Source organism: Lethenteron reissneri, chromosome 13 (assembly GCF_015708825.2).
Source record: "Lethenteron reissneri isolate LAM-NWPU_2019-01 chromosome 13, ASM1570882v1, whole genome shotgun sequence".
Classification (NCBI taxonomy): domain Eukaryota; kingdom Metazoa; phylum Chordata; class Hyperoartia; order Petromyzontiformes; family Petromyzontidae; genus Lethenteron; species Lethenteron reissneri.
Window position 1 is genome coordinate 12,176,344 of NC_083791.1, and position 27,809 is coordinate 12,204,152.

The 27,809-nt window shown below is 57.8% G+C and overlaps 1 protein-coding gene across 5 annotated transcripts in view; it reads right to left on the reverse strand.

Annotated features, from left to right (window-relative positions):
* TTC12 (tetratricopeptide repeat domain 12) overlaps positions 1-27,809 on the reverse strand; it is a 187,655-nt gene that overhangs the window by 126,399 nt on the left and 33,447 nt on the right. For all 5 annotated transcript variants that reach the window (XM_061551075.1, XM_061551074.1, XM_061551078.1 and 2 more), the window contains exons 11-12: positions 9,128-9,197; positions 1,033-1,121 (exon numbers count right to left, since the gene is read on the reverse strand). In XM_061551075.1, the coding sequence (XP_061407059.1) occupies positions 1,033-1,121; positions 9,128-9,197 (159 nt within the window). The remainder of the gene's footprint in view (positions 1-1,032; positions 1,122-9,127; positions 9,198-27,809) is intronic.

A 27,809-nucleotide genomic window follows, 5' to 3' on the forward strand; every position in this document is an offset into this window, starting at 1 on the left:
TCGGCTCCGCATGGCTACGGTCGGAATTGACCGCTAGCGGTGGTGGCGCGCTCGCCGCTCACTTGCACTGGGTTCACGGTTTGAATCCAGCGACTGCCCTGGTTATTGCTGCGGTGTGCGCATTGACCGTAATGATACCGCGCGCCAGAAGATTTTGTCCGAACGAGTTTTCATACACTGGAGATTACAGCCTAGCATCGTTCCGTGTCAACCGCAGCTTACCTCTCGCTCTGTTGCTGGGTGATGGAGGGCTGTTGTTAAACAGTGACGTTCTATTCCTAGGCGTGATCCGACCAGAAATAAACCGATTAAGAATCCTGCAGAGAAACGGTTAAATTTCTTGCAAAATGCGTTCCTGCGCCCGCGAGCCAAACATAAACTCGCATTTAATTGCACTTAACGTCTCAAACAAGCGATAAAGCATCACCCCTGTAATTTTACCGAGAGTGAAACCTCAACACAGACCGATCGAGCAACAAACACCGGGCAACAGGACACTCGCTTTGTTCTGGATGGCAAAACACAATCGCTGACGACGATGATGATGATTAGAGCATGGGCCGTGCACTGGCGCGCGATGCGTGACCCCACTTCTTCACAATTTGAGTGATTTCCCCCAACACTGCAGATCGAGAGTCGTCCATTCCGGAGTCGTCGTTTGTCGGTGAGAGTCTTTTGTTGTTTGGTGTTCTTCCCGTGCACGGGCCCAGAGGTCCAACGCGTCAAGCGGTCAGCAACAAACAGCACCGTCATCACAGTATTTGTTGAGTGAGTGGGTGTGTTGTTGTGACCTGCAGTGTGGTGAGCGAGTGTGTGAGTAGGTGAGTGAGTGAGTGAGGGTAGTTTTGTGACCTGCAGTGCGGTGGTTGAACACAGTACGGAACGAGACGATAGCACAGGCAGCACGACGGCTGTGTGCGAGCGAGCGAGCGAGTGGGTTGCATTCTCGTGCGTGTGCGCGTTCCCGAGTGTGCGGCACGCGGGGTGTGCGCGTGCCCGTGTGAGCGCGTCCGTCGCGGACTCCTGCCCCACCGTCGTCCTGGCAGGCCGCTTGCAGCAGCTGCAGCAGGGAGACGCACAGCGCCGTCTCCTCCTCGCCCACGCAGCGCCCGCACAGGCTCCTGCACGGTGGGGAGGGGGGCAGTACGGGGTTACGCGGGGGTCACGGGTTCAAGCGGGGGTTGCGAGAGTTCAGTGGGAAGTGACCACGCAGCCAGCAAGCGCGAGTCTCTGTCCGCAATGAGACTCTTGGCTCGAGTCGAGTCTCGGTACTGCCCCCCAAGCCCCCTGCTGATGCCGCAATCGGGCCCCTGTGTTTCGCTTGCGCCCAGCCGACAACGCCGCCGACGTCCCGCGCACTCCCGCGCGCGAGGCGCAGCAGCAGCAGCCGCAGCAGCCGCAGCAGCAGCCGCAGCAGCCGCAGCAGCAGCCGCAGCAACAGCAGCTGCAGCAGCAGCTGCAGGAGCCGCCGGCACGAGCGGCCTCGCTGACCCGCAAATCTCCCCCGTAACGAGCGACATCCCTCGCCATCGCCCTCCACCGCCTCACCAGAGGACCCGTGTAACTCCTGTGCTTTCCACGTTCGTGCCCACAAGCGGAGCGGTATGAAGCACAGCAGCAGCAGCAGTCTGAGCTCAAGGACGAACCCGATAACCCACCCCCCCAGGCCTTGCCCTGCCCCCGCCCTCCCGAGCTCCACGCCGCCTGCGTCTCACGCAGCCACAGAAGGAGCCACAGAAGGAGCCACAGAATGAGCCGCGCTGGAGCCGAGTTCACTTGCAGCCAAGGGGGTCGTGCAGCGGCTCAAGGAGGCGCCACTCACACCGGCCCTGGACGAGGGCCCCTTGCGTTCTGTCGCTGTTCCCGAAACTAAAACTAAATGTTGTTTTTATTTCACCAGGTAAGGCCCACTGAGCTATTAAGCTATTTTGCAAATCGACCTGGCCACAAACGATAGGCCAACGAAGTGACTTGTCACGTGGGAATGTATAGCAGGCGACTACTCGAGACACGTGTGGAGGGGACAAGCCGGAGGACCCGGACAAAAATCCACGCGACCACGGGGAGAGAGAGAGAGACGCAAACTCAAAATCAACAACATGGGACAAGTGCTGTTAGCGAGCAGCACCTATGAAGGCCGTCACGGCACACGAGGGGGTGGGTGGCCAGTACCACGCCCGGCCGCCTCTGTCTGCACCTTATTAATGTTTTCACACCGCACCAGGTAACAATTTGAGGCTGTGTCGACCTCACGCACGCCCATGACCAGGTCAGATCATTGTCACTGTTGGCCGTGAGCGGGGATTGAACTTAAATCGCCGGGTTCGTAGAGAGCGCGCTAACCGCTACGCTACCGCTCCCCGACGCACGCATTTCCATACGCACGGACGAAGACGCCAACGACTCACACACCGACTCACACACACCGACTCACGCACACACTCTCCAACGACTCACACACTCTCTCCAACGACTCACACACACCGACTCACACACACACACTCTCTCCAACGACTCATGCACATCAACGACTCACACACACACCGACTCACACACATACTCTCTCCAACGATTCACACACACCGACTCACACACACACTCTCTCCAACGACTCACACACACCGACTCACACACACACTCTCCAACGACTCACACACCGCCTCACACACACCCACTCACGCACACACTCTCTCCAACGACTCACACAAACCGACTCACACACACACTCTCCAACGACTCACACCGACTCACACACACCGCCTCACACACACCGACTCACGCACACACTCTCCAACGACTCACACACACTCTCCAACGACTCACACCGACTCACACACCCCGCCTCACACACACCGACTCACGCACACACTCTCTCCAACGACTCACACACACCGACTCACACACACACTCTCCAACGACTCACACCGACTCACACACACCGCCTCACACACACCGACTCACGCACACACTCTCCAACGACTCACACACACTCTCCAACGGCTCACACCGACTCACACACACCGCCTCACACACACCGACTCACGCACACACTCTCCAACAACTCACACACACGCTCTCCAACGACTCACACACACACACATCTCTCCTACGACTCACACACACCGACGCACACACACACACTCTCCAACGACTCACACACACCATCAACTCACACACACTCCAACAACTGACACACACACACTCTCTAACGAGTCACACACTCTCCAACGACTCACACACACTCAATACACACATTTGCAAGCGCGCCCACACGCGCACACGCTCGCTCAATTACGAGGTGAGGGTAAATGAGGTGCTCGAATGGCGATGGGGGTGGGGAGGCGCTGCTGCTGCTGTTGTTGTGTAGTGGGGCACGGCAATGAGCTTCCATCTTCTTCGCCCTCCTTCGCCGCCGTTATCTCTCAGAGGCACGAGCACGCTCCCTCCCTCCCTCGCTCCCTCCTCGCTCCCTCCCTCGCTCGCTCCCCGCACCACAAGACACCCACATAGGGACACGCGCGCGAACTCAGGGACGCGCAGAGCCCCTTGCGTCGCCCTGAAACGAGAGACCCGCGGGACTTCCACAGCCGCGCACAGAACCCCACACGTGCAAACATCTCTCGAGCTGCACCAGCACGAGCCTCCCGCAAACCACGTGACCCTCTGTGCGGCCACCCCGGAACCCCGCCGCTCTCCCCACCGCCCGCCGTGAAGGCGCCCGACGCCGCCGCCGCCGTCCCTCCCACGTGCAGCAGCAGCATCATCAGCAGGAATGTCGAATCCCTGACGAAGCCTCTCCCTCCCTCCCCATCATCTCTCGTGACCCGTCTGCTCCCGTTCCTCCGCTCCTCTCCCATCCGCGGCTTACCTCATTTTCCACGTTTGGGAGAAATAAATAAATAAAAACCCTCCCCGTGCCGTCTCGCGTGGCTGCCTCGTTAATTGCGACGAGGGCCGCCCAAATCAAAACCTCGAAGCCTCGGTGATCCGCCAGCCCCCGGCTCGGGGTTAAACAGGAGCCATCTGTGAGGAAAGCGACTCCTATGTAATTGCGCGCATACCGCGGCTGAGTTAGCGCGTCCAATCAAGGCAGTAATCAGGCATCGCTAATTGAGCTGCAAATCTTCCCGCCTGTAATTAGGGAGCACTCCCCCCTCCCGCCTGCCCCTCGCTACCGGCGAGGGGCAGGCGGGAGGTCTCCGTGAGGAATGCTCACCGCTCACTCACTGCTCCCACACCGCCCCCCCCCCCCCCATGACTTCCCAACCACTCCGCACCACTCCCCCTATGACTCCCCCACATCGCTCCCCCTAACACTCCCCACTGCTCCACCACCGCTCCCCCTCGATCACTCCCCACTGCTCCACCACCGCTCCCCCTCGATCACTCCCCACTGCTCCCCCTCGATCACTCCCCACTGCTCCCCCTCGATCACTCCCCACTGCTCCCCCTCGATCACTCCCCACTGCTCCCCCTCGATCACTCCCCACTGCTCCCCCTCGATCACTCCCCACTGCTCCCCCTCGATCACTCCCCACTGCTCCCCCTCGATCACTCCCCACTGCTCCCCTCGATCACTCCCCACTGCTCCCCCACCACTCCCCCGATATCGCTCTCCCAGCGCGCGCCACTAAATCTGCAGCCGCTCAATCTGCACGCGGCGGAGCGCGGCTGCTCGCGGCGCGATAATCGCCGCGGTGTTTTTCGCGTTGGCGCCGTCTCCGACTGGCGCCGTCTCCGACTGGCGCCGTCTCCGACTGGCGCCGTCTCCGACTGCCGGGGACGTAACTCTCCTCGAACTTCTGTCTGCGCTCGCCGGAGAACAAAGACAAAGATCCCCCGCGTAGCCTTCAACAGGCTGCCCGGGGTTAGCGAGCACCAACGAAGGTCGGCACAGGCGCACGAGGGGGTGGGTGGGTGGCTAAGACCACGCCCGCCCGCCCGCCTTTATCTCCCCAGGGAATATTCATTGTTCGTCGTGAACGGGAATTCAACTCGGGTCACCGGGTTCATAGCGCAGCGCACCAACCACGACAAGGCCGCGAGCCACAAGCGGCGTCTCAAACTCTCAATGGGACCGCATCTCGAGACCTCGCACGGAATCACTCGGCGCCTTCGCTCCAAGCGACGCAGGCGGCCGCAGTCACGGGCAGAGGAGCGGAGGGGAACGTCGTGAGGGTGGACGGTCGGGGGGTCGTGAGATCTACACCCGGGGGTCGTGAGCTCTGTAATTATCGGGGGGCAACAGCAGAAGAGACCTCGAATTCAACCGAAGTTTGCTGAGGGTCTCCACAAATCGCCTTGGTGGCTGGAGTGGAGAGCGCGTGGCGGGAAGTAGAGTGAGATTAGAGGGGAGAGGTGGGAGAGTGCGTGGAGGGGAGTGGAGGGAGATGAGAGGGGAGAGGTGGGAGAGTGCGTGGAGGGGAGTGGAGGGAGATGAGAGGGGAGAGGTGGGAGAGTGCGTGGAGGGGAGTGGAGGGAGATGAGAGGGGAGAGGTGGGAGAGTGCGTGGAGGGGAGTGGAGGGAGATGAGAGGGGAGAGGTCGGAGAGTGCGTGGAGGGGAGTGGAGTGAGATGAGAGGGGAGAGGTGGGAGAGTGCGTGGAGGGGAGGAGAGTGAGATTAGAGGGGAGAGGTGGGAGAGTTGGGCCGTGAGCGCGAATCGAATTCGTGTCGCCGGCTTCGTAGCACAGCGCACTAACCGCTGGGCCACAGCGCAGTGGAGCAGAACAATAAGACGTAAACAAAAATCCATCAAAAAATAAAAAAAACTGCATCGTAATAATATTGGAAGATGTATTGGTATGGCGAGTTGCATGGACTCCCAAGAGCAATGGTGGGATGTGGGTGTGAAGCGGTCACAGACGCGCTCCCCACGCGCGCGGGACCGCAGCGCGACAAACAGCGCGGCGCGGAGCGCGAGACCCCGCGGCGTTCACGCGAACACTGAATTCGCGGCGGCGCGGACGGCTACGAAGAGAAATCTCGCTCGTTACCTCCTCGTGCAGAACCGAGGCGTGATAGAGAGGACGAGAGAGAGAGAGACGCGGAGAACGAAGAAGGGAAATCGCGCGTGGCTTCCCTCCGTCGTAGCAGGGAGGTGGTGGCCACTCTGCTCGCGGCTGCTGCTGCTGCTGCTGCGATCCGGCGCTGTGCGTGGAGGGGACTGCAGCGAGTGTTGGTGGATCGCCGCAGCAATGTTGGGGGAGCTCCCTGGCCGGATGAGTCGAGGCGGTGCCATCATACACCCGAGCTCGCCAGAGATGGCGGCGCAGCAACATGGGGACTAATCGCCATCTGTTTCCATCTGTCCGGGGATGGAGCGTGGGTTCTCTCCGTGCGCTCTGATGTCATCCGCACGTGCATGGACGACTCATTTAATTGGTGGGAAACTGTCTTAAATTAACCCCCACCTCAATGCATCTGGAGCCTCCTATAAATGAGCCCTTGTACTCAGCGTGGCTGTCCTGCACGGCTAAATAATACATGATTATTAAGTTACGATAATGGTTGTTGATTAACACTGCCCCCCAGTGAATATGCGCAGTGCAAGGCCGCCGCGATGGGTGCGAGCCAGAGACGTGAACGGGCTCGCATGGACAGGGTCCAGGGCCCTGAAAAAATCACCCCGTGTGCACCCCCCCCCCCCGACTCCTTCAAACTAAACCGGAAGTATGACATCTGACACAGCGACGTCGAAGCGCGACCCCCCCCCCCCCCCAACAGCGCGGGGCCCCGGGCAGTCTCCCCGATTCATCTGCAAGGCTCTCGCCACGGAGACGAGCGATGATCGGCACGGTCACAAAGACAGAGGTGGAGAAAAAAATATAAATAAATAAGCAGCGCCTAAATAAATAAGGATCCAAAATAAATAAATAACTAGCCCGGCTCCCGTAAATAGACACATAAATTCAACCCGGCCGGATTTTAATGTATTGCAGGGTTGCAATTTACACGGTCATACATAAAATCATTCATATCGGTGGATTTTCGTGTTAATGGCGTACGTGCGTCTGTGAAAGTGTGTGTGTGTATTGGTTTGTATGCAACTGTGTGCGTATGTGCGCGTGTTGGCGTATGCGTGTATGTGCGTGTGTATGTGCGTGCGTGTGTGTGCGTGTTTGTGTGTGCGTGCGTGTGTGTTTGTGTGTGTGCGTGTTTGTGTGTGTGTGCGTATGCGCGTGTGTACGTGTTTGTGTGTGTGCGTGCATGTGCGTGTTTGTGTGTGTGCGTGTGTTTGTGTGTGTGTGTGCGTGTGTTTGTGTGTGCGCGTATGCGCGTGTGTGCGTATGCGTGTATGTGCGTGCGTATGTGCGTGCGTGTGTGTTTGTGTGTGTGCGTGTTTGTGTGTGTGCATGCGTGGGTGTGTGTGCGTGTTTGTGCGAGTTTATGTGTTTGTGTGCATGCGTGTGTGCGTGCGTGTTTGTGTGTGTGCGTGTTTGTCTGTGTGCATGCGTGTGTGTGCGTGTGTGTGTGTTTGTGTGCGTCAGGTCTTCTCGGCCACAGTCATTCCCTCCTTTCTCTATGCTTGCGAACCGTGGACCCCCCTGATGGAACATCTTCGCCGGTTAGAAACATTTTGGTTGGCCTGCCTACGATCCATCCTGAGTTTACCCAGGCTGGATTGTGTAAGGAGCTCACAAATCCTTTAAAGATCTGGACAAAGTCCCATCGGTGAGCTCCTCCAGCAGGCAAGGCTGCGTTGGCTGAGTGATATAGCCCGCATGCCCAGCCACCGCATACCCAAACAGCTTTTGTTCGGCCGAATAGAGGGGGCTAAGCGGACGCGGCACGGGCTAGATAAGAGAAGGAGTGATGTGGTAGAGGAGGATGTGGAGCTGAGTGGACTTGCGGTGTCAAGATCGGCCTCTGTGGAGGAGGCTCGTGAAGGACGCTGCTACCGGGCGGTTGGAGGTAGTCGCTCTCCAACATCAACGGAGGGCGGAGGAGCGACGCTCACAACAACGAGCGGAGCGCCGGGTGGCTAAAGCACAGCAAGTTGGCACAGTAGGGGGCAAAGGTGGTGCATCGGCCAGTCGTCTCAGTCAGTCGACCCGTGGCACCTGTGTCTGCCCCGTGACCTCCTGCTAGCGGGGGTTCGACACTTCACGTGGCCTCAACGTGCACATAGCCTGGCACAAGCGTTGTGGTGACGTCACCGCCACTGAGTGGCGAATGGCGGTTGTTGTTGTTGTGTGTGCGTGAAGCTGTTTGCTTCCAGCCCCCCCCCCCCCACCAAGCCGCCGTCGCTGGCGCGAGGCTCACGCCGTGGGCGAGCGCCACTGGCTGCGATGCTTCTTAGCAGAGCGACGTGAATCAGCAGACACCAAGCCCGCCTCGCAACCTTCACGAACAAATCCGTCCCTCCGTGTAAATAAATAAACACCCCCCCCCCAACGTGCCATCAGCAACCGCACAGCCTCCTGGGAGCGCGAATATTTCAGCAGCGTCGGCTCAACACGAGCACAAACCTCTGGGCCCGTTTCGACTTTCAGTGCCTCATCAGCAGAGTCGGGCTCGCTTGAAGCAGCGCTTGCCGATCAGCCCGGTGCAATAGGCGAGTACCCCCCTCTCTGTGAGCCACGGGTCTTAGCTCCACACGGGGCTCTATGTTACACGCCGCAGGGTAATCATTAGCGTCGCTGTGGGGAATACAAACACGAACAGAAACGTCAAAATTTTAAATATTATTGTACGAATCCCATCAGCCGCACGGGGTTCTTCTTGTGCACAGATGCGCATGTGTGTGTGTGTGTGCGTCTCTTTGTTACTCGTGTGTGTGTGTATGTGCGCTGAGTGTGCGTGTGTGTGCACGTGGGGAACGGTGGTGCAGTGGTTAGCACACTGCGCTTCGAACCCGGCAACCCAAGGCCGATTTCTGTTCACAGCCAACATTGGTGACAGATGTGGACCCGTTCTATGCCTCCCTCAGGTCGACTCTACCTCCTCAAATGAGTCCCGAGTGCAATGTCTGAACATCAGCACTGGGGAGACAAAGGCGGCCGGGCGTGGTGGTGGCCACCCACTCCCTCACGCCCCGTCTCCACGCGTGCTCGTCGTGCACAGCACTCGCCCCGACAGGGTGCACGAGGGGTCTCTGTGTCAGTGGGCGCGAGTGCACCACTCACCGAAGCAGAGTGGCATTCCCAGTGATGATCTCAAACCCGTCTTCTATCCGGAACAGAGCTCTGGTGGTGGCTGCTCACACACACAGACACACACACGAGATAAAGATCAGCCATACAGCCTTACACATAGACTGCGGGGGCAAGTGCTCTTAGCGAGCAGCTATTAAAGCCGTCACGGCGCATTGGGGGGAGTGATGTCAGCAGTAGCTGGGAATCAAAATCCGGACACGAACGCACCCCGGTACAGGCACCACACGCCAGACAAAGATCCTCGTGTAGAGTTTAAAACACCGTTGGGGCAGATGGTGTAAGCGAGCACCGATTTAGGGTGGGTGGCCGACACCACGCCCGGCCGTTTTTTAAATCTCTGATTCGTCCTAGAGAAGGCCTTGGACCGGTTCAAATATTCATGAGCGGTAATTCAAACTTGGGTCAGCAGATTCGTAGCGCAGTGCGCTACCCGCCGTGTCTCCGCTCCCCCACCACAGACGCCCACACCCACGTGCACCCACGTGCATCCACGTGCACCCACGTGCACCCACGTGCATCCACGTGCACCCACGCAAGCCAACCGCCGCCATTCACCACTAAGTGGCGGTGATGTCACCATGGGGCTTGTGCCAAGCTTGGTGCGCTTTGAGGCCACGTGAACTGTGGAAGACTCGCTGGCAGGAGGTCAGGGGACAGACCGAGGTGTCGTGGGTTGACTGACTGAGATGACTGGCAGATTTACCGCCCGTGCACTCCACTGTGTGAAATTGCTTCATTTAAGCTGCCTGGCATTCCGCCCGTTGTTGTGAGCGTCTCTCCTCTGCCCTCCGTTGTTGTTAGAGGGCGACTGCCTCCAACTGCCCAGCAGCGTCCTTCAGGAACCTCCTCCGCAGAGATCGATCTTGAGCCTCTGCTGGAGATATTCAGAACGAATTCCGGAGATATTCAGAACAAATTAAAGGAGGGTGAGGGGGGCGTCAGCTTGACGCGTGGTAATGATCCCCCCACCCTTGCCGCCTCCCGTGTAGCGATGGTTGCCGTGGAGACGTGACGGGCCATGTCAGGAAGCTAATTACTGCGAGGCGCGAGCGAAAATGTCATCAATTAACGCTTCGGCGAGCAGACACGAGCCTGAATCGGCGCGCGAAGCCTCCGCCAGTGTCACCGCTCTCTCCACGCTCTCTCCACGCTCTCTCCACGCTCTCCCCACGCTCTCTCCACGCTCTCCCCACGCTCTCCCCACGCTCTCCCCACGCTCTCTCCACGCTCCCTCCTCGCTCCCTCCACGCTCTCTCCACGCTCCCTCCTCGCTCCCTCCACGCTCTCTCCTCGCTCTCTCCTCGCTCTCTCCACGCTCTCCCCACGCTCTCTCCACGCTCTCTCCACGCTCTCACCACGCTCTCTCCTCTCTCCCTCCTCGCTCCCTCCACGCTCTCTCCACGCTGGCACACAGACTGACACACACTGACACAGACTGGAACACACACTGACAGACTGACACACACACACTGACACAGACTGACACACACTGACACAGACTGGCACACACACTGACACAGACTGACACACACACACTGACACAGACTGGCACACACACTGACAGACTGACACACACTGACACAGACTGACACACACTGACACACACTGACACAGACTGACACACACTGACACAGACTGACACACACTGACACAGACTGGCACACACACTGACAGACTGACACACACACACTGACACAGACTGACACACACTGACACAGACTGACACACACTGACACACACTGACACAGACTGACACACACTGACACAGACTGACACAACAGTGACACACACTGACACAGACTGACATACACTGACACACACTGACACACACATTGACGCAAGGCTATCACGGAGGCACGTCATGGTAAGAAGGCACCGCACGTGCACATCAGGAGGCGGAGGAGCACGTGGTGAGCGGTGGGACTCGTGGGCAGGCTGGAGGGGGCGGATCATCGAGACGGGCATTGGAGTGGCACTCAGAGGCGGACGACTGAAATCCACACGCTGGTGGTGATGGTGAGATGGTGGTGATGGTGAGATGGTGGTGATGAGATGGTGATAATGATGAGATGAAGGTGATGGTGATACGATGGTGATGATGAGATGGTGGTGCTGAGACAGTGGCGGTGATGATGAGATGGTGGTGATGAGATGGTGATGATGAGATGGTGGTGATGAGACAGTGGTGGTGGTGGCGATGGTGATACTTGTATCCATCACTTAACATCGATTCCTGTTGCTTTTGCTCCGCGGTTATTTTTGCCCCGATTCCTTTTTCGCTTTTGTTCATTTCGGCGACACGGCTCGAGGAGTTCTCGGCTGGTCGCACACCACGACGCCTGACCTCACGGCGGCAGTGCCGCAGCCACACAGGGGGACACGTGGCGGGCTGGGGGTGCCCAGGCCGAGGAGGGGGGCCGAGGGAGGGGAGCCAGGCCACGCGGCCGTGCTCGGACTCTTGGGGAGGCCGGCGAGCGGTGCAGCGCACGTCGTTAGAGGGTTAATCTTCGGTCACTCAGCCCCCCCCCACCCGGCACAGACAACCAAGCCCAGACGCAGCCCCACCCACGCGTGCCCCCCCCCCACTCCCCTGACTGATATAATCAGAGATTTCACCTTCAGGGAGCGCGCGTGTCACGGTGACACGTGCGCAGACGTGCCGCGCGCGCGTGCCGCCTTCATTCACGCGCATGCATACATGCATAACAGAAGCAAATATGTCCCGTGTAGCCTGAGCAGAATGTTGGGGCAGGTGCTGCTAGCGAGTAGCAGCAGCGGCAACTATGAAGGCCGGCACTGTGGCACACGAGGGGGTGGAGGTGGCCAGCACCACGCCCGCCACGAAGACGACACGCGGGTACACGCGCGACACGCGCTACGAACCCGGCGGCCCGAGTTGGATTCCCGGCCACGGCGAACATCAGCGGCGAGCGACATGAGCGGCAGTCGTGCCCCCCCCCCCCGCTCGCCCCCCAACAACCCGCACTGACCAGCGTGGTGAAGCATGGGGAGGCCTCGATCCATTGATGCATTCAGAATGGTTGGAATGTACATGCACATGCAAGAGCGGTGGTGGTGGCGGCGGTGGTGGTGGCGGTGGTGGCGGTGGTGGCGGTGGTGGCGGTGGTGGCGGTGGTGGCGGTGGTGGCGGCGATGGTGGCGGTGGTGGTGGCGGTGGTGGTGGTGGTGGCGGTGGTGATGGTGGCGGAACAGCGATGGCACCCGCGAATCGCAGCAGGAAGGGCCCGAGGTTCGATTTCCGACTCGGGTGAGAGTGAGTGGAGTTTGTGTGATCTCCTCCTGTTCTGCAGGATGTGAGTGAGTGGAGTTTGTGTGATCTCCTGCTGCTCTGCAGAGTGAGAGTGAGTGGAGTTTGTGTGATCTCCTGCTGTTCTGCAGGGTGTGAGTGAGTGGAGTTTGTGTGATCTCCTCGTGCTCTGCAGGGTGTGAGTGAGTGGAGTTTGTGTGATCTCCTCGTGCTCTGCAGAGTGAGAGTGAGTGCAGTTTGTGTGATCTCATCGTGATCTGCAGGGTGTGAGTGAGTGGAGTTTGTGTGATCTCCTCGTGCTCTACAGGGTGTGAATGAGTGGAGTTTGTGTGATCTCCTGCTGTTCTGCAGGGTGTGAGTGAGGGGAGTTTGTGTGATCTCCTCGTGCTCTGCAGGATGTGAGTGAGTAGAGTTTGTGTGATCTCCTCCTGTTCTGCAGGGTGTGAGTGAGTGGAGTTTGTGTGATCTCCTCGTGCTCTGCAGGGTGTGAGTGAGTGGAGTTTGTGTGATCTCCTCCTGTTCTGCAGCGTGTGAGTGAGTGGAGTTTGTGTGATCTCCTGCTGCTCTGCAGCGTGTGAGTGAGTGGAGTTTGTGTGATCTCCTCGTGCTCTGCAAGATGTGAGTGAGTGGAGTTTGTGTGATCTCCTCGTGCTCTGCACAGTGTGAGTGAGTGGAGTTTGTGTGATCTCCTGCTGTTCTGTAGGGTGTGAGTGAGTGGAGTTTGTGTGATCTCCTCGTGCTCTGCAGAGTGAGAGTGAGTGGAGCTTGTGTGATCTCCTCGTGCTCTGCAGGGTGTGAGTGAGTGGAGTTTGTGTGATCTCCTCGTGCTCTGCACAGTGTGAGTGAGTGGAGTTTGTGTGATCTCCTCGTGCTCTGCACAGTGTGAGTGAGTGGAGTTTGTGTGATCTCCTCGTGCTCTGCACAGTGTGAGTGAGTGGAGTTTGTGTGATCTCCTGCTGTTCTGTAGGGTGTGAGTGAGTGGAGTTTGTGTGATCTCCTCGTGCTCTGCAGAGTGAGAGTGAGTGGAGCTTGTGTGATCTCCTCGTGCTCTGCAGAGTGTGAGTGGAGTTTGTGTGATCTCCTCGTGCTATGCAGGGTGTGAGTGAGTTGAGTTTGTGTGATCTCCTCCTGCTTTGCAGGGTGTGAGTGAGTGGAGTTTGTGTGATCTCCTCGTGCTCTGCAGGGTGTGAGTGAGTGGAGTTTGTGTGATCTCCTGCTGCCCTGCATGGGTTTCCTCCGGATTCTCCAATTGTCCCCTTCCCATAACCGCACAATGCACACATTGTAACTGGTGTGGCCAAGATATATCCGAACGCCCCAGCAATTACCTACAAAGTACTATATTTAGGATCACACGAAGCAGCAGCAGTAGCATCAGCATCATCGCCCTCCTCTGACTGTGAACACGTGGCAGGTACCCTAAAAAATCAGTCTTGAGACTCGATTAAGGCCTTTCTGGGTAAACAACCGCAACACTAAAGACTAAATAAGGATACTAAGACAATAGTAATAAGTCGTAACATTCGCAAAGAACTCCACGGGGTGGTGCTGGCAGTGGCAGTGATGTTGAATGGGGGCTGGGCGTCACATGGCACATGGGGCTGGCGAGAAAGGGGGGGGGGGGGTCACGTGACGGACGCCGTGTTCAATTATTTATAAAGTCTCGATCGTTGGTGAAATGTTTATCTTAGCCGTAATTAAGGAGCCAATAAAATATATATTTTTGAATTAATAAAGGTTAATTTATTTTGGGTTCAAAGGTGAAGCTCGTAATTAATTATCATTAGGAGTTTGATTTCTTTTTAGCAGGCGGGTTATTTTTTTTATATCTGTTTAATTGGAAATTCTGAAGACGTGAGTGGGGTGGATGGCAGCTGTTCTCTACACTCACCATCACTCACCATCACCACACACCATCACTCACCATCACCACCACTCACCACCATCACACACCATCACTCACCATCACCACCACTCACCATCACCACACACCATCACTCACCATCACCACCACTCACCACCATCACACACCATCACTCACCATTACCACCACTCACCATCACCACACACCATCACTCACCATCACCACCACTCACCACCATCACACACCATCACTCACCATCACCATCACTCACCATCACTCACCATCACCACACACCATCACTCACCATCACTCACCATCACCACACACCATCACTCACCATCACTCACCATCACCACACACCATCACTCACCATCACCATCACCACTCACCATCACCACACACCATCACTCACCATCACTCACCATCACCACACACCATCACTCACCATCACCGCACACCATCATACACCATCACTCACCATCACACACGATTACACACCATCGCACGCCAGCACACGTCAGCACACAGCAGCTCACGCCAGCTCGCCCCGGCGGTATGTGACATAACGCGAATATTCAATAACGCGTCAAACTGCTGCGCCTCGCAAGAAATCTGTCGAGCGCCGGTGGTTTGAGAATTAATTTCATTTCGCGCGTCTCACGCCGGCAGCGCGAGCTTTGACTGCCCCCCCAATGTTTGTCTTTGTTGTTGTTGTCAGATAACGCTCCCCGTGATGAAAACCATCGACGGACCCGGCAGACACCACAAGCCCCCACCCCGCTCCTCGCCCAGCCTCGTCCCTGACCCCTGACCTCTCGCGTCTCGGACAAACCTCGACGATTCATCATCGCGCCCGCAGATCGATGGCCTCGTCCCGAGCGCCGCCGCAAACGCGCGGCCCACCGAGACGCTCGCTGTCTCTCACGCAAAGGTCCCCCGTGTAGCCTGCACAGACTGTTGGGGAAAGTGCTGTTAGCGAGCACCTGTGAAGGCCGGGAGGGCACGCGAGGGGGTCGATGGCCAGCACCACGCCCGGCCGCCTTAATCTTCCCGATGTCGACACACCGCACCAGGTACTCATTTGAGGCTGAGTAGACCTAGGGGATGCCCAGGATCGGTTCAAATATCGGCCAGTGTTATTAGTGGTGAGCGGGAATCGAACTCGGGCGGCCGGGTTCGTAGCGCGGCGCACTAACCGCTGCGCCACCGCTTCCCACACACGCGCCCCCCCCCCCCCCGGGCGGGGTTTATGGATCACGAGGGCGACGATGGCGAGGCCGCGGCGGCCGCCACCAGCGCGCCGCTTACCTTGTGTTATCGGTCCATTATCCTGACATCGATTTTCATATTTCGTAACATCAAGACGTAACGCCGCCCCCAAATCGATGGCTGTTTACTACTGACAGTGGAGGAGGAGGGAGAGAGGCAGCAGGAGGTTTCGGGGACATAAACCCACCCCACAGTGCCCGCGGTGCCAAACCCAACAGCACTGTGGCTTTAAAGAAATGGACAGTGAATATATATATAGCAATTGCCCCTCTTCATCGATGATATTTCCTTCATCGATGATATGTAAATATACATAAGTATCTTCAGGTCACAGTGTTGTTGACAAATGCGTTGAGTTGCATGCGCATGCACACGTGCAAACACGTTTCCACAACAAAACATTCCACCAATCGGACGCTTCGTCTCAAACGCAGCGAGCGAGTGGCGTTCGCTCCGCGCCAGAGCTGCGACGCCGTTCGGATCGCAGCTCGGGGTCCCACATCGCAGCGGCCGAGCCTTTGCTCGACCCTCGAACTTCAACGAGAGACGCGCCGGTCGACGTCGCCTTTGCGGGGGAGTCCTGGACAGCAACTGGTGTCCAAGACGCGTGCAAAGGGCTCGCGGTGGGTCTGGTGCACGATGGAGGTTTGTCGCGAACGGACGGGGCAGGGAGAGACAGGACGTGCAGATCACGTGTGATCACCACAACGCTCGTCACGCGTCGTCTGTTCTGCTTCACGCGACTCGTGAAAGGAATGTTGTTTTTTTCTTCACATCACTCGTTATTCACGCACTCATACATACACATGTCCCCTACCACACATACAACAAAGACAAAGCAAAGGTCGCCCGTGTAGCCTTGGCTGACTGTTGAGGCAAGGGCTGTTAACGAGCACCTTTGAAGGCCGGCACGGCGAGCAGCACACCCGACCGCCTTTGTTTTCCGAGTGGCGATATTTACACATCGCACCAGGTATTGATTTGAGGCCGAGTATACCTAGGGGACGCTCAAGACCTGATCAGATAATCGTCATTGGTGTTGACCGTGAGTGGGAATCGAAATCGAGTCACTGGGTTCGTAGCGCAATGCGCTAACAACTGCGCCACCGCTCCCCACTCATACACGCTCACACGCTCACACTCACACACTCACACTCTCAATCTCACACTCACACACTCACACGCTCACACTCGTACGTTCACACACGCTCACACTCGCACGCGGGTCTCGTGGGTGGAGGTAGAAACGACTGCTCGCAGCGGCGCACTCCTGCAAATCCTCCACGAAATCCCCGACTTTGCGTTTCTCCCTCTCCCAGCGGAGCGCTTCCCATTCTAATCCGAGATCTCCGGCAGAGCCGCGGGGTCCGTGCGGAACACCCACTCGCACACTCACTCCCTCACCCACCCACTCGCCCACTCACTCCTTCACCCACCCACTCACCCACTGACTCCCTCACCCACCCACTCGCCCACTCACTCACCCACTGACTCCCTCACCCACCCACTCACTCCCTCACCCACTCACTCGCCCACTCACCCCTCACCCACCCACTCGCCCACTCACTCCCTCACCCACCCACTCAGTCACCCACCCACTCGCCCGCTCACTCCCTCACCCACCCACTCTACCACTCACTCCCTCACCCACTCACTCGCCCACAAACTCCCTCACCCACTCACTCGCCCACTCCCTCATCCACCCACTCCCTCACCCACCCACTCGCCCACCCACTCCCTCACCCACCCACTCGCCCACTCACTCCCTCACCCACCCACTCGCCCACTCACTCCCTCACCCACTCACTCCCTCACCCACTCCCTCACCCACTCACTCCCTCACCCACTCACTCACCCACTCACTCCCTCACCCACTCACTCCCTCACCCACTCACTCCCTCACTCACTCCCTCACCCACTCACTCGCCCACTCACTCCTTCACCCACTCACTCACCCACTAACTCGCCCGCTCACTCCCTCACCCACTCGCTCGCTCCTCCACTCACGCACGCCGCCCCATTATTTATTTCCTGTCCCGGCTCATAACGAGGAGCGACGCGCAGAGGCGCCGCTCCTCCCGCCGCGGCGCCACGAAGCCGGCCCCGGAGGCGGCGCGGGGGGCGCGGGGGTTGCGTTTTCATTTTCCTCCCCGCGACGCGTCAGCCCGCAGAGCGCCACCACCGTCGGTCAATCGATTCATCGATCGACGAAGCGACCGGCGTCTCTCGCTCGCGTAGAGGAATTCAAGATCCTGGGCGGGCGGGCGCGAGGGTTAAAGGGAGGCTCAGACACGCGGCCACCTGCGGCGTCTTTGACAGACGAGGCCCGTCCTCGTCAATACCCTGAGCACAACACGAAAGGACACCTCCGCAAAAAAACGACTTCGCTTTATTTATTGTCGGCCACATCGCCACGCGGGCCACAGAGAGGGGAGGCGGGGAGGAAGAGGCGGCGGTGCGAAACATGACAGAGGAGAGAACAGGAAGCGAGACAGAGCGAGGCAGAGAGAGCAGCAGCAGCAGCGGGGAGAGGCAGGCGGGAGGAGAGAGACGTGGACACGGAAGGGATGAGGAGGGGAGGGATGCTCGACAAGGGGACGCCACGGAAGCGGGGGCCGGGGGGGGTGAAAGGGGGCCGGGAGGTCGGGGCGTGGTGGAGCTGCCGTGTCCGCCGCGTGCGCCGGGGCCCAATGGGAATGCGCCGATTCGCTGACCCGGATCTCAGCATCCATTCTCGTTTTGCTGTGCTGTTTGCGACACAAAAAACGCCGCGGCAGATTTACGGCCGACGCCGCGAAGTCCCCCCCCCCCACCGCTTGCTGCACCCCCCCCCCCACTGCACCCCCCCCCTTGCTGCACCCCCCCCCCCACCTCTCGCCGCGACCGCGGTTCCATTTCTCCCGTCGCCCGTAAACCCAAGAGTCGCGTTACCACTTTCATCCGCGACAATCTGCGTCGTTAGATCCTCCTCCTCGTCCTCGTGGCCAAAAACGACGATGTTCTTTTACAAAAATCCTCCGGTTCAAACGGCACCGTTGGCATTCCCCATTCGCTCTTGTTTTGTTTTTCTTTTGGGGGTAGTGGGGTTAGCAGATCGCCAGGTGAATAACATGTGCGTCGTGTGCCCTCCTCCACCCGACAGTCAGTGACGAAAGTTGTCCCGCGATGTAGAATTCACTGCCGCAGAACTCAGTGTCGTTACGCACACACGCACACTGGCGTTGAACGGCTGCGGACGAGGGGTGAGAGATTGCAGCAGAGGAGCGTCAGCCTTGACGGGCTGGCGGCGATGTTTAATACCGACTGGTGCGCCATTAGCGATTAAACATCACGCGCTCGCCCTCCCCCACACCTGAGGCACGCGTGTGTGTGTGCGTGTGTGTGTGTGCGTGAGCGTGTGTGTGTGCGTGTGTGTGTGCGTGTGTGTGTGCGTGAGCGTGTGCGTTTGTCTTTGTTCGCGTGTGTGTGTGCGTTTGTCTTTGTGTGCGTGTGTGTGTGCGTTTGTCTTTGTGTGCGTGTGTGTGTGCGTTTGTCTTTGTGTGCGTGTGTGTGTGCGGGTGTGTGTGTTTGTCTTTGTGTGTGCGTGAGCGCGGGTGTGTGTTTGTCTTTGTGTGCGTGTGTGTGGGTGAGTGTGTTTGTCTTTGTGTGTGCGTTTGTCTTTGTGTGCCAGTCATCTCAGTCAGCCAACCCATGGCACATGCTGGGTCTGTCCCGAGACCTCCTCCTGTCAGCGAGCCTTCGACACTTCACGTGGTGACCTCAACGTGCACCTGTCCTGGCACGGGCGCCGCGGTGACGTCACCGCCACATAGTGGCGAATGGCGGTTGTTGTTGTTGTTGTTGTTATTTACGCTACGCCGCCACAAACACCACCACGCAGGGCCATCGCGACAGAAGGACGCGCAGCGGCCGCGGTGCGCAGGGGGATCTGAGATCTGTCACCGACGAGGAAGAGAATCGCGCACTGTAACAGGGCACATCGATGATGCAGGCTGTGGAACCGTGAGCTCAAAATCGCACGCAGAAATGTGCCTTTCCAAAGCTCACGGCCGAGGTAATCATTCTGAAAACGGCCGTGAGGATTATCCTGAAGAAGTGCATTGTGGTCCTGTTCTCCGAGGTCACCATCAACGGAGCTGTGGAGCAAATGTGACGACTAGCAGCAGCAGCAGCAGCGATGCAGCGCGAGACGACTGATAAACAGGTTTCACCCGAATGCGGACTCATCAGCAGACTATCTTCATTGCAAAGCCTGCCTCTGGGTAGCCTACACGCGGAGTGTCCGGCAACCACAACACTCGACGTGCCACTCGTGTCGGCTGACGCACCGAGCGTTAAACGAGACGCACACAAGTGCACACACAAGTGCACACACGAGTGCACACACACAAGTGCACACACACGTGCACACACGAGTGCACACACGAGTGCACACACACAAGTGCACACACGAGTGCACACACGAGTGTCAACATCACTCAGCCACGTGCGCGGTGTGCAAACAGCCATCGCGGGGCATTCCCTGGACACGAGAGGGCCACGACACGCGGCTTTGCGTGCTTGTTGGCAACTCGCGGGTGGTGGTGGTGGTGGTGGTCGTGGTGGTGGTGGTGGTGGTGGTAGTCGTGGTGGTGGTGGTAGTCGTGGTGGTGGTGGTGGTGGTAGTCGTGGTGGTGGTGATAGTCGTGGTGGTGGTGGTAGTCGTGGTGGTGGTGGCGCGGCAGTCGAAACGATGGCGCGGGGTCATCCAATTGACAACCCCAAACCACCGAGACGCGCGAGACGCTGAGCCAGCCCTGTTTCACATGGCGGGTTCACGCGGTGCGCGGTTGGCTACGATCAACAAGCAGGTCGTGAGCGGTGGGGCAAATCGCGGCTACTCCAACTCTTTGCAAAATGTCGTGGAAGAGCAGGCCATGAAATACCCCCTCGGAGGGGTTCCCTCGAATGGAGGCCCCTTCCACTGTCGGCGGCGTGAACGAGCGCTTGCAGGGCTGCACCTTTACCGGTATCGCGCTCCTTCGGAGGGGGCAGTTTCCGACTGACCGCTCGCCTGCCCCCCCTCCCCGCGTGCCGCGCGTGACCTCCCACGACCCGAGCGGCGTGACAAATGGGCAGCACTTCAATGATCACGCCACGTTCAATCACACGTGGGGCACGGGCAGAGAGAGGGGGCGAGCGAGCGAGCAGGGAGGGAGGGAGGGAGATCGTTATAGCACTCAATTTGTAAAGTGAGTCCGATAGACATCAGGAGCCGTCTTAATTATCGCGCGGGGGGGGGGGGTGTGGAGTATGGGGGGGATATGGGGGGTGGAGTATGGGGGGGGGTGGAGTATGGGAGGTGGAGTATGGGGGGAAGGTGGAGTATGGGGGGTGGAGTATGGGGGGGAGTATGGGGGGGTGGAGCATGGGGGGGGGTGGAGTATGGGGGAGGGTGGAGTATGGGGGGGGGAGTATGGGGGGGAGTATGGGGGGGGTGGAGTATGGGGGGTGGAGTATGGGGGGGTGGAGTATGGGGGGTGGAGTATGGGGGGGTGGAGTATGGGGGGGGGAGTATGTGGGGAGGGTGGAGTATGGGGGGGGGGTGTTGAGTATGGGGGGGGTGGAGTATGGGGGGGGTGGAGTATGAGGGGGGGTGGAGTATGGAAGGGGGGTGGAGTATGAGGGGGGGTGGAGTATGGGGGGTGGGGGCTTCATTTCAATCGCCCGCATCCGTCACGGGGCCCGGCGGAGAGGGCACGCGGTCGGTCGCGACCCCCCCCCCCCCCCCCCCGTGGAGTTTGCGTGGCGAGGCACCGCGCCGTGATTTATGCCCACGTGGATCTACGCCTCACAGCAAATGGGTGGGGGTTTCTCGCGGTAATGCGGAGCCAGCAGATGACGACAATGCATCAAAATCTGCCTCGCCCGCATCGAGCCCCGGGTTTTACAAACGAGACTCCGAGCCACCGAGCCGCGCGGCCGGGGAGGTGCGAGTGTGCCACGCACAAGTACCACACCCGGCCGCCTTTGTCTCTCTAGTGGCGATGTTTGAGGCTGCATCGACCCAGGGGAGGCCCATGACCGTTTCAGATAATCGTCCCTGGCGTTGGCCGTGAGCGGGCATCGAACTAGGGTCGCCAGGTTCGCAGCGCAGTGCGCTAACCGCTACACTGCCGCTCCCCACACAAGTAGCACACACACGCCACCCCCACTACACACACCACCCCCATCACACACACCACCCCCACCACAACCACCACCCCCACCACAACCAACATCCCCACGACAACTACCAACCCCACTACAACCCCCACCCCCACCACACACACCACCCCCACGACAACCACCAACCCCACCAACCCCACCACAACTACCACCCCACCACACACACCACCCCCACGACAACCACCAACCCCACCACAACCACGACAACCACCACCCCCACCACACACACCACCCCCACGACAACCACCACCCCCACCACCCCCACCACAACTACCACCACACACACCACAACCACGACAACCACCACCCCCACCACAACCACGACAACCACCACCCCCACCACACACACCACCCCCACGACAACCACCACCCCCACCACCCCCACCACAACTACCACCACACACACCACAACCACGACAACCACCACCCCCACCACAACCACCACCCCAGGCTGGACGAGTGATCGGCCGCCTGCGCCGCCCGCGTCTCACGGCAGCAGTGCGAGGCCATCGTGACGCGCCGTGCGCCGCTCTTCCTCCCCCCTCTCTCTCTCCCTGTTTCTCTTCCTCTCTCTCTTCCTCCCCCTCTCCCCCCTCCCTCTCCTCCGCTCCCTCTCCTCCGCTCCCTCTCCCCTCCCCGTATCGCTGACAAATGCGAGCCGTGATGAGAGCGGCCCCAAGCGCCCTCCACAAAACACACAGCCATCCCTTACGGCGAGGGGGCAGCCGCAGAGACACGCAAACAAACACCGAGACGGGCCCGCGGACACACAGGGGGGGGCGGCTGCTCTCATTTCTATTTCATTGTCTCTGCTTTGATTTCTAGCCGGGATTTTTAAAAATCTGATTTATTTTTTCTTAATTGTTGTGCTTTCTTTGTGCGTTATTGCTTTCTTCGTCCACAAGAGCCGAATCTCTCCCATCAACATCGTGCTAATCCCCCAATAACACCCAATAACACTGCTGTTGTCCTCGTGTGCGGCGACAGAAGCTCATTTCATGCTAATCTCTCTCCCTAATCTCTCCCTCCCTAATCTCTCTCTCCCGAATCTCTCCCACATGAACACAATTGACGTGCTTGCGTGCGGGGATGGAATTCCTTTCCTCAGACCCCGCCTGCTTGCCCTTCGCCACATATATAGCCTCTTGTTGGGACAGCTCTCTCGCTGTGTTCTTCCTGGTTCAGCAGTTCCACTGCTGGATGATTTTTTTTCCGCCTGAGGACGACCGCTTGTGTTGCGAACGTGATACATTTTTTTTTATTTTTTTTTTCTACCTACGAGACTTTACCGAAAGAACCAAAGAGTATGGATTCCTGCAGTCACGAAAGCTTCAAATCAAGATCGTGACAACCCTCACTAGTTGGCTGTGTCGGGTGGTGGCGGGTTTTAACGACACATTTATATATTTACGCAATCTAACCCAAAACACCTCTATAGTGGATGATATTGGTCGCCAAAGTCTGCTACTACTACTGTTAAACTGCTTTTGTCGCGTCGGTGACCCGGATCGCTCGTGCACACACGAGGCCCTGGTCTCTGGGGCTCCCAGCGGGCTCAGCAAGGCCACCCACTCCCTCTCGCCTCGCTTGATCACGTGCCATGAAGAAGGGACACTTCCCGAAACATCACCCATTACCGCACGCACGTGGTCTTTGAAAGTCCACCTATGAAGGCCGGCACGGCACACAAGGGGGTGGGTGGCTGAGTCGACTTAGAGGAGGCCCAGGACCGGTTCAGATAATCGCCACTGGTGTTGGCTGTGAGCGGGAATCGAACCCGGGTCGCCAAGTTCATAGCGCAGCACGCTAACCGCTACACTACCGCTCCCCACACACAGACACACACACACAGACACACACACTCAACAACAACAACAACAACCGCCATTCGCCACTAAGTGGCGGTGACGTCACCACGATGATTGTGCCAGGCCAAGTGCACCTTGAGGCCACGTGAAGTGTCGAACGCCCGCTGGCAGGAGGTCACGGGGCAGACCCAGGTGCCACGGGTCGACTGACCGAGATGACCGAGATGACTGGCTGATGCACCACCTGTGCCCCCTACTGTACCAACTTGCTGTGCTTTAGCCACCCGGCGCTCCGCTCGTTGTTGTGAGCGTCGCTCCTCCGCCCTCCGTTGTTGTTGGAGGGCGACTGCCTCCAACTGCCCAGTAGCGTCCTTCACGAGCCTCCTCCACTGAGGCCGATCTTGACACCGCTGGTACCAGTCATCGGCAAGTCCACTCAGCTCCACGTCCTCCTGTACCACATCACTCCATCTCTTCTCCAGCCCGTGCCGCGCCCGTCTAGCCCCTCGATCCGGCCGAACAAAAGCTGTTTAGGCATGCGGTGGCTGGGCATGCGGGCTACATGACCCAGCCAACGCAGCCTTGCCTGCCGGAGGAGCTCACTGATGGGACTTTGCCCAGATCTTTCAAGGATTTGTGAGCTCCTCACACAATCCAGCCTGGTTAAACCCAAGATGGATCGTAGGCAGGCCAGCCTAAATGTTTCCAACCGGCGAAGATGCTCCACCAGGGGGGTCCACGTTTCGCAAGCGTAGAGAAGGGAGGGAATGACCGTGGCCGAGAAGACCTGAAGCTTCGTGCGGAGCGACAGACCAGGTAGCTTCCACACAGCGTTACGCAACCGATGAAAAGATATTGCCGCTCGACTGATTCGGAGTGAGACCTCTGCTGATAAACTGGAGCCGGTCATAAGCACACTGCCCAGGTATGGGAAACTCTCCACTCTCTCCACAACTGCCCCATCACCAATTGGGAGTTGTGGGGGTGGAGTGTCCGATGGTACAAAATACCCAGGCAGGTGCTTAGTTTTGGTGGGGCTGATGGTAAGGCCCCACCTCTTAGTGGCACGCTCCAGTCTCAGCAGCAGCGTCTCCAACTCCTCTTCTGAATGAGCAGCTATTACCAAATCATCGGCATACATAACGTGGTTGACCAATAGGGAGCCATCCCTTGATCGCACCCGGGCATCGATCAGCCTCCCATTATATCTGTACCAAATGGAAATTCCCCCGGTACAGCTATTGAAGGCTTCACGAACTACGCGGTCAAAATAGATGTTAAATAATGTGGGAGCCAGAGGACATCCCTGTCGCACCCCAAGGTGTACAGGGAAAGGCTCCGACTCCCGGCCACGTAGTTTTACCCGGGCCCGCTCACCATCATGAAGGTCTTTAATGATCGTGAGCAGAGGGTCAGGGACTCCGAAAGCACGAAGAACAACCCAGAGCCCAGTCCTACTGATGGTATCATAGGCCTTGACCAGGTCAATAAAGCAGAGATGTAGGTCTTTTTGGAATTCCCTACACCTCTGCTGTAGCAGACGGACAGAAAATATGGCATCTGTGCAGGACCGCCCTTTCCTGAAACCGCATTGGGGCTCCGCAAGCCTCTCCTCAGCGTGCCTAGCAAGGCGATGTTGAATAATCCTTGCCAGGACCTTACCCGGCACACTGAGGAGTGAGATGCCCCTGTAGTTGTTACAGTCGGTACGGTCCCCCTTCTTAAAGAGGGGGACCACCAGGGCATCCTTCCAGTCCTGCGGAATCCGTCCAGTGGTCCAGACTGTTGTTATGATGTCATATAGGGCAGTCTGTGCACAAACGCCACCCTCCCTCAGCATTTCGCTTGGGAGATCATCTCTGCCCGGTGCCTTCCCTGGTCTCAGACTCCGGATCGCCCTCAGTACTTCCTCAACAGCTGGCACCTCAGCCAGCCACTCACAGGGGGTGACCTCTTCCAATATTTGAGGCACCGCAGCCTCAGCAGGGTTATCACCATTTTGTGCCATGATGTTTTCCTGGCTGAGAGAATTTCCCTCCCCCAGGACCTCACAGAAATGCTCAGCAAATCTGCAAACCTGTTCCTGGGGGTCGGAGATTGGATCACACACACTCACACACAGACACACACACACAGACACATACACACAGACACACACACACAGACACACACTCACACACAGACACACTCACACATCTCCCTCTCGTAGTGACACCGCCCCCCGTAATCCCTCCTCGTGCCCCCCTCTTCCCCGCCACCATCAGCGCCCAATCACCCCCCAGGCAGCGCGCCCGTGCCGGTGTTTGGGAAACGCGAGACGCTTAATCGCAATTAGCGTGAGCAAGCCTGGCACGTGTGATCGGCCATTAACAACAATTGTCCGGGCGGGATTGGCGTTTGTTGATGACACACATAACAACAATAACAACAACAGTAAGAGTGTTGTTGTTTGGGTCTAAAATTGTAACGTGTCGTCTTGAAAATGGCACCGCGTTCGTCCTCCGCCTCGAGGGGGTGCTGCGAAGGAGACGAACTCCGCGAGAGTGAAGACAGCGGCGGACAACAACAACAACAACGACAACAAAAACAACGAGCTGGGCCAGCCGGAGCGTGAAGCGAGCCTCCAAGACGCGCAGGCTTCGCTGCGCACAGACGGGGGAGGCGGATTTTACAGGTCACGTGGGCCCGCAAGCCTCGCCAGGGGAGGGACCCGCGGGACATCGACGTGAAGTGTGGCGCAGTTTCTGTGCGCATCGCTGTTCCAAAGCAACCCCCCCCGCCACCACTACAACCAACCACAACCACCAACCACAACCCCCACCACCACTACCAACCATAACCACCAACCACAACCCCCACCACCACCCCCCACCACCACTATCAACCACTACCAACAACCAAAACCACCACCAACCACAACTTTGTTGTCTTGGTGTGGTCTGGGACTCTTTGTTGCTTTGCTACCTTTCCCAGGCTTGCATTTGGCGTTGATGAATGAGCAGGAAGATGTATTTGTGCAATTCGTACCTCGATACTTTAGATATTTTACATTTATGTTTCGTGGCTTGTTTACCTCGCCAACTTTGCCTGTGCGCAGGCGAAGATGGCGGTGTACAGAACGAGAAAAAAATATTCTGCAAGGTGACACTGACGGCTGCTCTGTGCTTCCAGTGTTCAGGGGCCTGCTCAAGGCACGGCTCCGGTTGGAGCACGCGTACCACACACATGTTGGTGATGTGCATGTCTTCTTCGAACGCTGGGGAGCCGGAAAATCCCCTCTCTGTACCAACGTGGACGGCACCCACGTGTTCACCTTCTGAAGCGCTCGCTCGTCACCGTGGCGTGCGCGATGACACCACAGCCACGTGATTTTTCTTTTTGTATTGTGCGCGGTGCTTTTAGCGCCACAGCGCGTCGATTTGTAGCGTTTATTTTCATTTGTTTGCTGGTGACTTTGTGTATTTCATATCGAAATCGCCTCCAGTGCTTTTGCTGCTGGCGGCAATAAAAGTTGTTTACAAGTCTATTTTGCACTCCCATCGTGTTTGTGTTGTTTGATGTTGTAACTTGCTGGCCTGCCCTTACTGGATATCTGTGACAAAGAGCTTCATAGCTCATCGGATTCCTCCTGCTGCAGTCTAAATAAAGATTATAATTCTCTCGGTGAATCTGTCAATGAATATGTCAGTGTCAGCGAGTGTTTCAGTGAATGTGTCAGTGTATCAGTCCAGTGTCAGCGTGTCAATGAGCGTGTCAGTATGTGTGTCAGTGTGTACATTAGTGTGTCAGTGAGTGTCAGTGAATGTGTCAGTGTCTATGTCAGTGCACGTGTGTGTCAACCTAAATGTATTAGTGTGGGTGTCAGTTGCGCGTGACAATGTGTCAGCACGTGTCAGTGCATCATTATCAGTGTGTGTCAGTGTATGAGTTCATCAGTATGTGTATGTCAGTGTATTCATCAGTATATGTGTGCGTCAGCGTGCGTCAGTGGGTGAGTGTGTGTCAGTGTGTCAGCGTATTCATCAGTGTGTGTGTGTCAGTGTGTCAGTGTGTGAGTGTGCTGATGAGCTCACGGCCCCGCGTGCTGGGCTGCGACATGGAGACTTCGTGCCGCTGCGTCATACCAGCGAGGATGAAAACGCCGAATGGAGATGAGGAGACGTGGGAAGAGGCAGGGACAGACGCGAGGGGGGAGCAACAGGCGAGAGGTTATCTCAAAGTGGGAGCGCGCACACA